The sequence below is a fragment of the Pagrus major genome, chromosome 1, assembly GCF_040436345.1.
Source record: "Pagrus major chromosome 1, Pma_NU_1.0".
NCBI classification, from domain to species: Eukaryota; Metazoa; Chordata; class Actinopteri; order Spariformes; family Sparidae; genus Pagrus; species Pagrus major.
The window spans coordinates 17,712,131-17,729,157 of record NC_133215.1 but is presented as its reverse complement, the minus strand read 5'-3'; the positions used below and the strand labels follow the sequence as shown (position 1 = coordinate 17,729,157).

General features: G+C 44.2%; 1 protein-coding gene across 2 annotated transcripts in view; it reads right to left on the bottom strand.

Moving 5' to 3' along the window:
* The window catches only part of slit2 (slit homolog 2 (Drosophila)), a 91,960-nt gene that overhangs the window by 14,241 nt on the left and 60,692 nt on the right, over nt 1–17,027 (bottom strand). Inside the window, exons 8-25 of one of the 2 annotated variants that reach the window (XM_073476954.1) lie at nt 16,781–16,944; nt 16,228–16,366; nt 14,460–14,531; nt 14,226–14,297; nt 10,927–10,998; nt 10,471–10,614; nt 9,624–9,787; nt 8,512–8,535; nt 5,062–5,212; nt 4,862–4,936; nt 4,553–4,696; nt 3,947–4,090; nt 3,692–3,858; nt 3,412–3,544; nt 2,323–2,391; nt 1,923–1,994; nt 1,119–1,190; nt 918–989 (exon numbers count right to left, since the gene is read on the bottom strand). In XM_073476954.1, coding sequence (XP_073333055.1) covers nt 918–989; nt 1,119–1,190; nt 1,923–1,994; nt 2,323–2,391; nt 3,412–3,544; nt 3,692–3,858; nt 3,947–4,090; nt 4,553–4,696; nt 4,862–4,936; nt 5,062–5,212; nt 8,512–8,535; nt 9,624–9,787; nt 10,471–10,614; nt 10,927–10,998; nt 14,226–14,297; nt 14,460–14,531; nt 16,228–16,366; nt 16,781–16,944 — 1,950 coding nt within the window. The remainder of the gene's footprint in view (nt 1–917; nt 990–1,118; nt 1,191–1,922; nt 1,995–2,322; nt 2,392–3,411; nt 3,545–3,691; nt 3,859–3,946; nt 4,091–4,552; nt 4,697–4,861; nt 4,937–5,061; nt 5,213–8,511; nt 8,536–9,623; nt 9,788–10,470; nt 10,615–10,926; nt 10,999–14,225; nt 14,298–14,459; nt 14,532–16,227; nt 16,367–16,780; nt 16,945–17,027) is intronic. The other variant, XM_073476945.1, reaches the window with a different exon arrangement.

Genomic DNA, 17,027 nt, shown 5'->3' with positions numbered 1-17,027 from the left:
TCTGGTTCCCAGGCTAGTAGTATGTTGTGGGTAGGCTCGTGGGCTGCGGTGGGATATAACTAAAGCAGCAGCCCGTCACCAGCGCTATCCGTGGTGCTGATCTTAGTGAGCCCCCTGGTGCGGACACGAGCACTGCATCAGGGCATCGTCTTTCACTTCCATCCATCCAAAATTGCATATTTTATTTCAGCTTGACTTCAAAACAGAGCGTATCTATAATGATCCATGAATTTACTGCCATTATCTCTGCTCACGCTCAACCATCCTCACCAAAACTCAAGTAGTAGCCTAGCTTAGAACATGAATATTTCACCACTGAGTTGGACATTATTGTTGTATTGTTGTTGTTGTTAAGGCGAACACTAAATTTCTGATTTTTCCCTCCACCCCTTGAGCAAAGTAAAAGTTTTTTTAGTGTCTGAAGTCAGTTATTCAGTCCTCATTTTATTATTGATTCAAAGCGTCCACACACGTGCTGAATGCAGAGTTTCTGCACTGGAGACTTCCCCTAAGTGTGGGTGTTTTTGTGCTGTAAAACCTGTTAAGCAGTAAATCAATTTAGCAGATTTCCCCCAAAATCAATTATTCTGCAAAAAAACCCCTTAATGGATCTATTGCCAATACTATAGAAGGGTACAGGAGTAACTCTGAACAGAGAAGGTACAGTAGCTGGAGATTGTTGGTTGGTTTGTTGCTCAGTTACATTTGGCAGCCTGATACATTCACGGACAAGCCTCACCAAACAGACATTTTCCTTTCAGACGATGAGAAAAAATCTCTTTTGTCATGATAATATGTTTTCCTTATTTTGCAATTCTATAAGATTAAAGCGTGGCCACTTCAATCCTAGAGAACGACATGAACAGTGATATGTGTGTGTGTGTGTGTGTGTGTGTGTGTGTTTTGATGCTACTCACAGGTGGGAGAGCGATGACAGGTCTTTGAAGGCTCCCTCTGGTATCACTGATATGTCGTTACCATGGAGAGACCTGAGAAAGGGCGAGAGAAAGAAGGAGGGGGCACAGAAATGTAGAGAAGAGTCTGGATGGTAAATGTCTGGACTGCCTCAATGTTTCAGAGTTATCCACCAGCTCGCGTGTGTCGAGACGGCTACTCACAGCAGACGGAGAGACTTGAGCCCGTCGAACGCCCTCACTGGTATGCACCGCAGGCGGTTGTAGCTCAGGATTCTTTACACACAGAATAAACATGTTGACATGGAGACAAATGCAGACATCTTCCTCAAGATATCTTCAAATGCAGCACCGTAGTTCAGAGCACAATCCTGTTTATAACTTCATTCCACTGAGCAAAGCAGTCGAGCAAACACACACATACACACACACACACACACACACACACACACACACACACACACACACGCTGTCCACATCCTGGATGCAATGGGGGATTATTTTTGCCCTGTTGGTCAGATTTTTATGTGCATTTCGGAGGCAATTTCACTCTACATTTACACATTTAAGTCGAACTGGAAACAACTTATTGATGTATAGAAGTTTTTCCTCTCTGTCCCCAAACTAGTTCCTCTCCTACGCTTTGTAAAGCCCCCTGAAGCTTCTGCTTTTGGACTATAAAAATAAAATCTGACTTCACTTCCACTCCTTAACTGTTTTGTTTTTTATCCTGTATTATTTATTAGCAATTGTTGTTTTGTTGTTTTTGCATTAAAGTTTGTTGTCTTAATGGACTGTGTTCCGAAAGTTTTTCCTGTTATTATAAAAAACAAAAAAATATGCTATATGCAACAACACACAACACAATCGCTTATTTGATTACTGCTTCCATTTTATCAAGGGCTTCTTCTCTCTGAGCCAGCACACACACGCACGCACATTCACTAACACACACACACACACACACACACACACACTGCAAAGGGACTGATGTAAAGCCAGACTCACAGGGTAAGCAGCTCGGACATGTTACTGAGGCTGTGGTTGGACAACGTGCTGATCTGGTTGTTACTCAAATCACTGAAAAAGAAACGATAACAGATACATAAAACACACACAGGCAGCACTGTCAACACATGCTCAAACAAATGCACACATACACGCAGACTATATACAGTGCATATTCCTCTGTGCTCTATATGTTCGGGTTGTCACGCCCACATCAGGGCCACATGAAAAGTGAAACAACACAGAAATCTGCTTGAACGCCAGTCGGTTAGTTTTGGTCTTAAAAAGCAGAAAACACCGGCCAAGTCACGATCCTCATTAAAAGTGTGTTTGCTTTCCGATTTATGAATTAATGTCTGAGTGTGTGTCTGTCTGCTCAGGTCATGTGTGGGAGACTTACATGAGCGTTAAGTGTTTGTAATTGGAGAGCTCCACAGGAACCTGAGTAAAGTGGTTACCGTCCAGATACCTGAGAGACAGACAGAGAGGAGGAGGAGGTTTGGAAACAAGAGAGAAGGAGACAAGACAAATATGGAGGATGTCAGGAGGATTTGGAAAGAGAGAGAGAAAATGAGAAGGGAGAAAATGAAGTTATTTAACCATGTGGGAAATTCCTCATCTGCAGGAGTGAGCAGTCATTATAGCTACAGCCATAATAAACAAAGGAGTTTAATATCCCCACAGGAGGCATCCTAATACAGTGTAACCACACACCCACACACACACACACACACACACAATCACACACATGCACGACTGCAGACCTATCTCCTTCACTGTGTGACAATGTGCTATTAATCCGGCGTATTAATTAAGTCTCTGTTAATATTGGAGAAAGCTCACAGGAGAAACTGTGAAATGAGAGAAAACACCACCACACCTGCTGTCTGATGTTTAATTTAGGGCTATAATTTTCGGATCATCAGGGGTTTTGTGTGTTTTGGATTGGAATATAATCCTCTGTAAGCCTTCAGTATGTGTACCTGTGTCTCTGTAAGCCCGTGCGCTGAGGTTTTTCACGTGTTTTTCTGACCAAATGCAGCTTCGATTAGTTAAAAGACTGATTCAAATGTGCAGTTTGAAGCTTTCTGAGACGGACAACTTTGATGCTAGAATGGCAGCAACTCCATGTCAATTTTGGTCTTATCTCAAATTCACACCCGCGTGCTGATGTGTTTATTCTTGCAATCCACAACGACCCTGACCTCTGCTACAGCTTCACTGTCCTCAGAACTATCCATAGGTGCTGACAGGACAGCAGATGGACTACCTGTCTCCACCAGCCTGACTTATATCTTACACCAAAGAAACACTGCGTCAGATTTTCAGCCATCAGACTGCACAGCACCTCAAAAAACAATAAATATATGTTGATGGAAACATGGCTAGTGTCTTTCTCTGTCTCTGTCTTCTCTGAGGTCCAGTGCGGCAGCCTTGTAAAATCGTTATACCACTTAGTTACTAAATGATGTTTCGGTCTCTAACTCACAGTTCAGTGGTCTCCTTGGGCAGGCCTTTGGGCAGCGTGGTGAGGCCCTTGTTGCTGCAGCGCACCACAGTGTCCAGACAGGAACACTCTGCTGGACACCTTAGCACCGGAGAGCAGCTGTTCTCATCGTTACCTGACAGGGAAGGACAGACGGATGGAGTGGTGGAGAGGGGAGGAAGGATGATAGAAAAGTGGTGATGAAAAAATGAAAAATTGTCAGGGCTGCAGATGTTGCATATCTTAAAAAGACCTTGGAAAATGTAAATCTGCCCTATCTCACCATCTTCACAGGCGAAGTCCTGGACAGCTACATCCTGGATGGGGATCTCCTTTAAGAAATAAGGACTCTGGCAGCGAGGGTTACCAGTGACGATACGCTTCCTCCTCAGCCAATCACCGAGCCAGGCCAGGTGACAGTTACAGTTGAAGGGATTGGCCAGAAGGTTGCTGGAGAACAAAAAGAAGAGTGTTTTTGTGTGTGTTTGTTTTTCGTACATACGCATGCGCACGTGTGTGTCCGAGTGTGTGTACTCACAGCGTGGACAGGGAGTGCAGCGTGTCGAAGGCTCCTGGGTTCATGGAGGTGATCTGGTTGTCGTAGAGCGACAGGAGACGCACTGAGCTCAATCCCACGAAGCTGCTGTTACTCACACAGCTGATGCGGTTACTCCTCAGCATGCTGCACACACACACACACACACAGATTATTTTGAGATGAAGTCAGTTACTGAATACAGATGATGTGGCCGGTAAGTAATCCATTGGATTCCAAAAAAACATTTTTGTCTTTAAAATGTGCAATATGTAAGAATTGGCCACCTGTCAAACTAATACGCAGAACAAAAAGGAGGCAGCATATCACCATGGTAACCGCTAGCTGCTGCTAGCTTTAGCTACCATTAGCTAGTTAGCTCATTTATCCGTACAGCTAGGTCTGAACAGTGAGCTTGAAGCAAAGTGTTGGTGCTTACACCGCTAGCACAGGAGCTTCGGACCAGGACGGGCCGGGGTTAGCTGGTTAGCATGCTAACTTCAGTAAATGTCTCCTCAACATAGACGTCATAACACTGAAACTGTTATTCCTTCACATTCTATTACATGTAATCTGTTACTTCCCAGCCCTCCCTGTGTGTGTACCCACAGTGTGCGGAGGCCGCCGAGTCCCTTCAGCATGCGGTGGTGTATGTTCTCCAGTCTGTTGGAGGTCAGAATCAGCTCATTGACCCCTGAGGCCCCTTCAAATGTCCCCTCCTCGATGTCAGTGATACGGTTATTACTCAGGTTACTGCGAGGAAGGGAAGCAGGAAAGAAGAAATATGAAGAAAAATACACATGGTTGATTTTAATTTCTGAGTACAATCACAGTTTTCTCTGTGTGACCTCTGTATGACTTCCTGACAACCACGTGCAACGCTTTGTACCCGTTATGTTCACAACATGTCTGACTCACATCTTCCTCAGCTGAGGCAACTTTTTGAAGATCCCCGTCGCCTCAAGCACAGTGAATTCATTGTTGTTCAGACGCCTAGAAACAGGAGAGAGGAGGTGGTCAGAGACAAAGACAGAGAACAACAGAAGAGCCGAAGCGAGGTTTCCTCTACATCGCACACGTGGATACACTTTGTAGTAATCAAATACAGCATGACTCACAGTTCTGCAGTGTACTGCGGGATGTGATCTGGTATTTTGGTGAGTTTCTGGTTGGAGCAGTCGACTGTGGTGCCCTCACAACGGCACTTCTCGGGGCAGGCCAAGTCGGCGAAGCAGTCCCCTCCTAGCTTACTGCGGTAATCCTCCGTACCTGGTCACAATCACAAGCAGGACGTCACTGAAAGCCCTCATCATGCGGGAGTCGAACCCCAGCATTTACTGGTACCGGTTCCACAAAAACACAGCGGCTGGCCAAAGTGAAGACCGCGACACAGTGGAAGAATTTTGAGGTGGTGCAGAGGAGCCGCTTGATCTCATCAAAATGGACATTTCAAAAAAACCCTTGTTGATTATGTTTGTATGCAGCGATTCCCCCTGAGCATTACCTCAAAATGCTGCATGTGTATCACGGCCTCAGCGGAGCCAAGTTCATGACTCGAGACACGTAAACTGTCGAGATCAAGACATGTATACAGGCGCACACTCATCCACGCGAGAACAAAAACATCAGAGGTTTTCAGTCCCTGTCAGACTACGAAGCAAGTGTTAGTGTTAGAAACCACAGCACAAACAAAACAGCGTCACAAATCAGATCAGAGCATAAAAATGCTCTCCCTCTCACACACACATAAACACACATATAAACACACACACACACAGAGGTTGCGGGGTGACGGGAGACTGCTGTCTCTTGCGTCGTGGCCTTGCTGTAGGGTTTGCAGGGCCGTTCCATGGTGCTTGACAGAACCATGTTCCACTATAGGAACCTGGCAGCCACATGGTTAGATCAAGCACAAAGGAACAACCTGCTGACTGACTGCTCCTCCGCTGGAACACGGGGGAGGGAAGGACAGAGGGAGGAGAGGGGAAGGAGGGAGAGGTGGGGAGCAGGGAAGGGATGGTGAGGATGTGGTGGAAGAGAGGGAGGATTAGAAGGAAAGGGTGAGAGAGAGATGAGAGAAAATGAAAGGAGAGGGGGATAAAAGGATGAGAAGGAGATGACATGAGAGGAGAGGAAAGGAGTGTCAAGGAATCAGGGAGAAAAGGAGAGGGGAGGATGAGAGGGAGACTCAATGAATAGGAGAGGAGGCGCAGGTGAGGCGGAGGAGGAGAGAAGTAGAGGCAATGAGAATATAAGAAGGAGGGGGAGGATGAGAGGAGCAGAAGAGGGGTGAGGAGGAGGAAAGGCGAGGATAAGAAGGAGAGGAGAAGAAAAGTGTGAGAGAGAGGAGAGAAACTGAGAGGAGGGGGAAGAAAAGAAGGTCTGACATGACTAGGAGAGGAGGTGCATGTGAGAAGGAGGAGGAGAAGGAGAAGGAGAGGAGGGGTGAAGAGGAGGAAAGGTGAGGATAAGAAGGAGAGGAGAAAAAAAGGGTGAGAAAGAAAATGAGGCAGGAGAGGAGAGGAAAGGTGGGCAGAGAAAGGGAGAAAGGATGAGAGGGAGATTAAATGATTAGGAGTGAAGCTGCAGGTGAGGAGGAGGAGGAGGAGGAAGGGAGGCAACAATGAGAAGGATAGAAGGGGAGGAAAGGGAAGAAGAGTATGAGAAGGAGGGGAGAGGGTGTGAAGGAAAGGAGGGGAGTAGAAAAGGTGAGGATGAGAGGAGTAGGACAGAGGGGGTGAGGAGGAGGAGTTGCAAGGATAGATAGGAGTGAAGGAGAGGAGAGGAGAGGAGAGGAGAGGAGAGGAGAGGAGAGGAGAGGAGAGGAGAGGAGAGGAGAGGAGAGGAGAGGAGCTAAAGATAAGGTGCAATAATAAGGAGGAGGAGGAGAGGAGGAGGAGAGACTAGAACACCTAAACACATCTAAATTCACAGACGAGAGCAGGAGTTACAGAGGAGTGGGAGGAGAGTTACAGCAGCACTGAAGGCAAGAGAAGCCCAGACTTCTAGGAAACACACAAACACACACATGTAACAACAAACACACACACACACACTCACGAAGAGAATAAGCACATGAACCTCTGTGTGACAAAATGTTGATGCTATGAATCGTATTGTTTTTGTTTGTACACAGACAAGGAAGAGTCACAGAGGGGGGCAAAGGTCACTGTGGTGGTAGAGGTCAAAGGTCAGAGGCCGGCTCAGGAGGAGAGAGTTGAGGGATTCGGAGTTGACGCAAGAACCGTGTGTAATCGTGTGTGTGTGTGTGTGTTACTTACAGCCGACATGGTGTACTCCTGAGTGTGTGAGAGAGGCAGTAGGAGAAAGAAGAAGGGATTTCACACGTTTATTTGAACAGGAGGGAAAAAGGCTGATGAAAAACTGAGAAAAAATGCTGCAATTCTTCCGTGTGCAGTCCCGCAGGCCAGTGATTCATTTAAAGGGGTAATGACTCGTGAATAGTGAGAATCGTGCTGGCATAACATGACATTTGGTGGGTGCTTTCATCCAACACACATCGCTTGGAGCTGGACCGATTCAAACTTGTGCGAGATGACAAAACGCACACATAACCAGACAAAAGCGCAAAATGTTTTGCAAGTCTAAACACTCGCAAGTCCGTTAATTTCGTTTCAACAACTACTTCCAGCCGGCCCGATCTTCACAGGAATAAAACAAGAAATGTTTGGAGGGGAGCGACTGGAAATAAAGAAACATCAGAGTTTTTGTTCGAGCGGCATCCAAAATAATACAGCGTGATAGAGGGGACACGATGCAAATTAGAGGATTTTAGATGTATTGATTTAAAGCGCGATACCAAGGTTGTACCGCAGAATAAAACATGTTTATTCAACTTTTCAACCGCAAATGCTCTTAAATTATTCAGCTTTGCCCCGTATGTGGTATCTGGGCTTTGAAACCTCTGTCCCCCCGGTGAGTTAATGACTGCAGCGAGCACACACATTCACACACAAACACGCTCACTCTCATGCCTCCTCTGTGTGCTGCTGTGGTAATGACCGCCTTTAGCCCTGCTACTGATCTCATATGCATGTCTGATTTACATATTTCCCAGCGCCCCTCTGAGCATGGTAACTGTGTGACCTTTTGATGTTCTGCAGTGGGCGAAACAGACACAGATGCTCGCGGACACACGCTCATACATTAGCTATCATTAGATGGGCTAAGAAGCGAGGAGGACTTGTATCAAATATAGTCTCTGTGATCGCTGTACCAATAGACTTTCATTTAGTCTCACATGCAGTGCCCCGGTGACGGCGGCCTGAGCTTATTAATCCAGTTGTTTTTCTCCCTCCATCGCCAAGGTTACGGTTACCACCGCAAAAACCCAGTGCAAAGACAGACGTGTGATTATCTGGTGCCTGGTTAGACGTGATGCATTACGACGTATGTTAGGTCATTAAGAGGAAAATGTCTTGGCATTCAAAAGGTGTCAGTCAAGGCAAGTCACTCCAAGTGTCAAGAGTGTGTGAGTGTGCAGCATCTGCCGTGATCAGTGTCTCACACACAGACACACACACACACACATGCTCGATGTACAATACCTGGGATGAAATACTGTTCTCTGGCTAATGGAGAGACAGAGACAGAGAGAGCGAAAGTGAAAAAAACAACAAAAGAACAAAAGGCTAGACTGGAAGAAAGTACTCACTGTCTGTGTGTGCGTGCGTGTGTGTGTGTTTGTGCGTGTGTGTGTGTGTGTGTGTGGTAAAATGAGAGAGAGAGATGCCAGAAAATGCTGAAAACAGGGAGTTGAGGTTAGTAAAGAGAGGCTGAGGGAAAATCCCAGCAGGAAGACACAGAATGAGAACACAGGACGGAGACCAATGACTAAGTTTACATGCACAAGATATTAAGATTTTTGGCTGTATTTTTTATTTTATTTTTATGGCTAACAACAATGAATATTCCAGCAATATTCGTAAAGTTTTCCACCAGTGAAGACTTGTTCAACAGTGCAAACACAGCTTCCCCCTTTCATTCCTTCAACCACCTTCATAGAAAGGTCAGCGGTCCGATATTTGTGCAGATAAAATCTGTTGATATTACAAAATGTTTATAACATTTCTCTTTCTGACAAGAGATGTGGGCTTGTCTTTTGGCCATGTATCTCTACACCAGCACTGTAAACTGTTGACTGGCTGGTTTGTGTTCAACGCATCCATGACAACGCACAGAGCTGACTGTAAACAGGCAAGAGGAGAAATCTAAATCATGAGATAAAAAGTCATAATTATAGGATAAAAAACTGAAATTATGAGATTAAAATGTCATAATTATGAGATGGAAAGTCAAAAACGATGCGATAAACGTTAACTTATTGTTAATTATGACTGACCATATAAAAGTTTGTTTCATCAGGCTTAGTTTTCATTTTTCTTTTACCGGCGGAAATGGGCTTCCATATCAATGCGCTGTGTGTCCAAAGAAGGCTCCTAAAACTAGAAAAATATCGGCATATTCCACACGTCTTAATTGGAAAAAGCTACATTTGGAGTAAGGCCTATTGTCATTGAATATTGTCATATTCAGAATCACAGTGGAATACCAGTGTGCATGTAAACATCGTCAGTGTGTCAGTTTATGTGTAGGATCTATACGTGTGTGAATAATCAGAAACATATCGGTGTGTTTATGATGCAGCGTGTGTTTATACCTGAGCAGCGGAACTTCTTGCTCTTGATTTGTCCGATTCGTTTGTTGGCGAGCCGTCGGGGGCTGGTGCAGCGGGCACCGCTCGTCTCGATGGGATTGTCCTGAAGGTAGTCTGCCAGCCACTTCAGATGGCAGTCGCAGATAAACGGGTTTTGGGCTAAGTGACTGATACACCCACACACACAGACACATCACACACAGAGCACAAAAAAACACACAAGTAAGCTGTCAGAACAATTTACACTGCAGCTGTGAACACGTTCTGCTTCTTGAATGTGGATATGTGCCACAGACTACGCTTGTTTGTGATTGGAAAAGTCCACCTGTGCACACTCTTATGAATCATCCTATGCATGAGACACTTTGTGTGTCCACTAAACAGGAGGAGAGACTGAGCAATAAGAATCTACCCAGGGGAGCTAAGACTCAGATCAAATCGTTTCAAAGCAGATAAAAGTGGTGAAATTAGTAAAAAAAAAAAAGTATTTACCTCTTCTATGATTAGCCTAGATATCTATGTGCATAATTTGAAACACCAGTGCAGAATGGCGTGCTTAAAAAGAGGTAGTTTATATAACTGTCTGACAACAAAATCTGTTTAGGACTGCCGCTGATTAAAAAAAAACAAAGTCTTTTGACGAGTGGGAACAAAAACAGACAATGGCCCCGAAAGACGCAGAAATCACAAGCTGTTTTTCTTACAATATTTATGAGTTTTTCTTCAGTGCTATTCTTAAAAGATATCAGTGATTATTTTGATGATTGTCAGCTACAGTTTCACAATTACTTATTCATTGTGTGCACACCGAGTTCTGTGTGTGTGTGTGTGTGTGTGTGTGTGTACGCACAGTGTTTGTATGGCTCTTAGCGACGAGAATGTCCCCTTGGCGATGGTCTGGAGCTTGTTGTCATATAGCGAGAGCAGATTGAGGTTGTGGAGGTCCTGAAATGCGTCCACACGGAGGCACGCTATCTTATTAGCATTCAGTAACCTGGAATAATGAAGAAGCGACAGGATGAAGGAGAGAGACAGAGAGAGAGAGAGAGAGAGAGAGAGAGAGAGAGAGAACGAGAAGGAGACGGGATGATTCTGTTATCATTCTTCAATGAGGGTTTCAGATGTTACAGGTCAGTGATGATGGCTTTCAATCATGATGTTTCCACTCTGATGACAATATTTTAGGTAAGCACTTTTCAGTAGAATATCAATGAGCTGCGGATGTGAGCACTTAGCTGCAGCTACAGCTGTGTGTGTGTGTGTGTGTGTGTGTGCGGTGTGTGTGTTTGTGCGTGCATGCACTCACAATAGCTGCAGAGAAAACAATCCTTCGAGCAGTCCTTTGGAAATCTCCGTGATCTTGTTCCCATATAGTACCCTGTGGAGCACAAACATTACATTAATAAGTCATGAACAAGACCACACATGTTCTCCAGTAATACTATTAATATTAACACTCAGCATATACTGTTAAGAGAGCCAAATCCTCAGTGTTCTCACTGCACTCTCTACCACTAGCATCTGTTTCTGATGGGATAATTATACTCCATCAAACCTAAATTTAATATTTTGTTAATGTTGAAAAAGCGCAGCTCCTATTAATGTTTGCCAGTGAAAGGTGCATTCATCTCAAACTGTAACAGACCTTAATTATAAGCAGCCTGTGGATAAACTTATTGTAAGTCTGGTTCACAGGTATTGGAAATGTGTCTGACAGCTACAATCATCAAGAGTTAATATCTCATTAAAAAAAATCTGATTTTAATACTAATTTTTAGTGGTTTCACCAAATATGTATAAGCTAAGATAATATATCACACAATAAAAATAATGGTAGCTCCTTTTAAGGTCATATCATGTCTGTCGATAAAGACTTGATATAGCTTTGACAATTACCGTGGATTTTTTTTGTCTTATACTTAATTTGCAGCCATGAAATACTGCTCATGAGTCCTCACGATTGTGTTTTAGTATCACACAACTGCTAATAACCGTATACAGTGCTGTCACTTTACTTAAAGGGGCAATATGGAAGAATTTAAGTCAAAAACATTCAATTGAAAATATCATCAGAATGTGAAGAAATAACAGTTTTGACGTTATGATGTCAATGTATTGCGTTTCAGAGATATCGACTGTTAGCATGCTTAACAGCTCGCCCCAGCCCGTCCCGGTCCAAATCTCCTGTGCTAGCAGTGTAAACACTAAACCCTCGTCTTCAAGCTCCCTGCCTGAACTGCGGCTAACTAAGCTAACTTGCTCACGGCAGTTCTTTGACGTGGGTTCGGTGTGTCTGGGCCCTAACCAAGAACTCAGATTCTTCTTTCAAACACTGTTGTCACTTTGGCATTGAGATATAAAGGGTTTTGAATGCCCACCTCATCATACAGTATGCCCACCACTTGTAATACTTCATAAACCTTTTTATAAGTTGTCAGGCATGATTATAGCTGTATAAATGTAGTATGAATGCGCTTATAATGCAGATGACCTTCACGAAAAGTAAATAACAAATTTGGGCGATTTATCCGGTGCGACTACGAGCCAAATTATGGGTGTAACCATCTTGGAATAAGGATTTAACACTCCCAGGTTAGAGTAACAAGAGGTTTAACAGTTCCTCCAATTCTGTCAACATTACGTGAGGGCAGCATAAAGCTAACAGGGCGGGACTTTGGCTCTTTAGTGAGAATAACACAGAAACATCCAGAGGAAAACATTGAGACCTGAAATGATAAGACCTTCATCAAAAACAATACCAGCCCATTTTCCTTGTTTCCTTTATGGCTGACACCAGTAAAAACATCGGCTCTGTGACTTTGTGCCAACACCTGGCTGTAATTCAACACTAAGGAGGTAAAGTAGAACTAGTTATGAACACTTTTCATCTGAGTGTCACAATAAAAAAGAAAACTCCATAAATCTGACTCACAGTGTGAGTAATGCACTCCGTTATCAGAGAAAAGCTTTTTATAAATACATCAGATTACGTACACAATCAGGTCAAGGCTGAGACTTCCACAGCCTCGCCCGACAAATACCTCAGACGCACACACACACACACACACACACACACACACACACACACACACACACACACACAAACACACACACACACACACACAGGGAGAGTTATCAGTCATCTTTACGCTCCACGCTGAGTTGAACTGTGTATGTAGGCAGTCTAAAGACATGTGTTTTAGATTGGCTTTTATTTCATTGTGCTGAGTGGCCGTCCCTGGGAGACCTGAGGTTGGGAAACACACAACCCGGGAGTGGATGCTTCATTTATGTCTCACACACACATTAGCACGTACTGTTTTCACGCGTCCACACGCACACACGTACAGACTTACAGACAGAATCGATGGCTCATTTACATCCTCTATAACCAAACCCTGACACACAATGAACACACAGCGCAGCCTAATGTGAAAGCCATACTGTATGTGGTGTGTCAGCATGAATGTGTGTGTCCCATTCTCTCTGTGGTGAATGTGTAATGAGGTGGCAGAAGCCTCCATTCAGCAATTCAGCATTTATGAATTATTGACTTTGGAGAGACGAGACCTTAATATAACTCCTTCATGAAATAACTCTACATCCCTTGGTCCCTCTCTGGCTCCTCTCTCCGCCGCCCTCCTTCACAAAGCTTCACACGCAAAGCAGATGGTCTGACCTGAGATTCAGACCGGAGAGGAGGCCAGCAGCACCAACGTGCTCGTCGAAAGTGCGTCACACTCTTTCATTGGATTGGATTGCTTGACACAGGAGTGCATTTTTTTTAAATTATGTGGCAAATGAGAGGCCACAAACAAAAGGATAATTCTAGTTTTCTTAATTGTGTTGATTTGTCTGTTAGATTTGGACATTATTTATAAGCATAATTAAAAAGTTCAACATGAGCAGTCAGATTATCAGACAAATGCATGGGTTAGCAAAATTCATTAAAATCATTAAAACTTGTTGCAACAACAACAGAGACATTCCTGTTTTCTTTCTTTTTTCAAATGTTTTTTTTTTTAATCAAACCATTGCGATAGGCAAGGTCATTTTGGATAAAATAACATGTTATCATATAACTTTAAATGCAGAGTACAGAGTTTGCACACAGTGTTAGCATGCGGAGTAACCCTAAACTTGACAGGCTGTTGTTTGGTTGATGGGTTATTACTCAGGTATTTCACTGTAAACATACATCACAATATACAGACTGGTTCAACTTTGCGCCTAGCATACTGCAAAAGTTTCCTGAGGAATCATTTGGACATGCTCACTTTTGTTTTCCCCTCCGAATGAAGTGGTTAAGATCATTTGGCTAAACTTATTTCTTATATAAAGCCTGTCTGGCTGCTTGTGTTTCTTTCCCTTCTTGCTCGCTTTGTTATTGTGTTCCCAGGTCCCATAAATTAAAGTACAGTGTTAACATAACAGATAGAGGTGATGGCTAAAGCTACAAAAACAAAATCAAGTTGCGATAAACAGCAGTTTCTTATATGGACTGCACAGATTTTGGATCAGTAAGACATGAGGTTCAAAAGGGCTAACTTGTGGTGTTTTGTGTAAACTGCATCAGAAATAAAAACATAATCACACAGTACTCACAGAGAGTTGAGGGAGCGCAGACCTTGGAAGGCATCCGACGCTAACTCTGAAATCTGGTTATTACTCAAGTCTCTGTGAAGAACAGGGCCAAAGAAAAAGGAAACAAGAGACAGAGAGGCACAGAGTTTGAAACATGAAAAGTGAAACACTCAGGTCGACAAACAGGACAGAAACACTGCGTTTTTGTAGGTGGCTGACAGGGTGCACAATACATGTATCTCCTCATCTACTCACATCCTGCGCAGCTTCTTATAAGGAGAAAAGGCCCCAGCTGGGATCACCTTGATGGCGTTCTGCTCCAGTCGTCTGGAACCAAACATACACACAGACCATTGAGGAGCGACATTAACATTCCCCTATCACAGAGCTATCTCTGCTGTATCCTTGACTGCTGCTCGTTCCCGGGGGCTCTGCCTAAGGGGAACATTTCCAGATAAAGCGCTTTGATGACCATTGCCAAAGTCTGTCACATCTCTCTGATCTTTTGCCCTCTTTAACATGCGTACAGTCAGACGTACACACAAACACACAGGCAAGCACACCCTTAACTATCTGGGCAGTGTTCCATTAAGTGCCAGTCTGACTCTGCGTCAAACAATTCAAGCCGGGCTGGGAGAGAGAAAGAGAGTCGGGGGGAGGGAGGGGGCAAACAAAACAGACCCAAACAACCGTTCTCTAAACATTTCACATGTTTAGTCACCGTGGCAAGAAAGGCGGTGAAACATGATTTGCAAACCAACCATCCCATTGTGAAACATTTCTCTAAAATGTGTTTGTTTTCCATTTTGCTGTTCTCTTCTGTTCAGCTCCAGTCCAGTCTGAGCTTCACACAGGAGCATACTGATGACTGACATTTGGGGCAGGTCCAAGTGAAGTCTAAAAGTCTTGTCACAGCACATCTCAAGTCAAGACTCACGTCAACCAACAATAGTTCAACTCACGCCTAAAATCAGTGGATAGAAATGAAATGACAGCGTGAAGTCCTGACAAAGTAGATCTTCAGTCTCCAATCAATTGAGAAAAGTTCAGGTCAAGTCTCATCAACTTAGGTCTCAACTGGAGTCTCAAGTCCCTAAGCACGTCTCAAGTCAGGTATAAAATCAAGAGACAAATTAAAGTCAAGGTGAAAATCAATAAAAAAGTCCTACAAGTATTATCACAGCTGGTCTCCAGTCAGGTCTCAGCTAAACCGACATTCAACACTAAAGATCAATAGGTATGTATAAATGCAATCCAAGTGTGAGGTCTTGAAAAAAGCAAGTCTCAAGTCAACCTCAAATCAACTGAGATACGTCCAAGTCGAGTCAGTGGATGTCGGGATGTCCACTGGTCACAGTTTAGGTGATTTGAAGCAAAGGTTTCTGAGTGTTTACCATTAAATTGTCACAGCATTTGAACATTTTCCATGAAAAGCTTTGGCAACATCTCTTTTTTTACATAACTGACACAAATTCCTTTTAATCTCTAGACCCCATAATTGAATGTTCATTAAGTTGGCTACACAAGGCCTGATTAGAGCTGTTATTTAGTTCTGTCCGGGCCAGAGCTCGAGACCTGAATGTTTTTGCTCTCAAATCAAGTCTTGTGTAAGTCAAGTCTCAGCGGAGTCTAGCCCGAGTCAATCCTCGAGTCAAGCCTCATATGTGTCACTAAAAATCTGCTGGCTCAATCCTTTCTTTTTTATCGATAGAGATACGATCTGCCTCGTCCTTCAGATTAATCTTTCAATTCTTCCTCCCTCATCCCTTCATTATTTTCTTAAGCAGGGAAGAGCTGCATGACCAGGCTTTCTCATTTCACAGATGTGTGGTTTTATTCCACTGCACAGGGAGAAAGAGAAGTAGTGAAACAGAAAGGTGGAAGGAGACAAAGGAGGAAAATGGAAAGGAGCGCAGTGAAAGAGCAAGAGAAATATCACTGCACCGAGCGCTTGTGTGTGCTTGTATTTGCATGCAGAGTACAGCAGGTGTGTGTGTACTTGTATACGGTACGTGTGCCTTACATCTCAGTAATGGTTTCAGGCAGGTTGGTGGGTATTTCTGTCAGTCCCTTCCCTCTGCAGTCCACAATGTTGTTACTGCAGGTGCAGGACTCTGGGCACTGTAACACACTGCAGGAGGAAGATGATGACGACTGGTGACCTACACAGAGACAGAGGGCCAATATTATCCATGGATGATAGTAATGCTTGGTGTATATCCCAAAAGCGAAGGATACTGAAGCCGACAGAAAGTGTGAAACAGCAGCGAGGCAACAAAGTGTGCAGGCGGGGAGAGAGTTTCTGTTCCTATACCTGATTGTGACCTTGTCTATCTCTAATATTATTTTGTGCTCTTTGTGCAGAGAATCTGATCCCTGAATATTTCAGTGCGTGGGGTTAGAGCCAAGCCATGCGATGGAAGATGAATACTTGCCTTCGTCCTCATCTTGAAAAGCATGAGCAGAAGACAGTGAGAAAAAGCAAACGGAGACAAAGATGGGTTTGCCACTGTAAAACGCCGAGCGGATGCCAGTCACAAAATAGACAACAGAGCGAATATGTCAACTCAACCTACCTGTGCAGACAAACTCCTTCTTCTGCACCTCCGCCACGTTGTGTCCCCTCAAGTGCGGCGGGGCCATGCATTGCGTGTAAAGACCCAGACGGGGGCGCTGTCGCAGCCACTCTGACAGCCAGGCCACGTGGCAGTCACACTGCAGGTTGTTGGAGTGCAGGCGACTGTGGGGGGAGGAGGGGAGGAGGAGGAGGGAGAGGAGGAAAGAAAGAGGGGGGGGGAGGCAGACAGGTGGTGAGAACAGGTT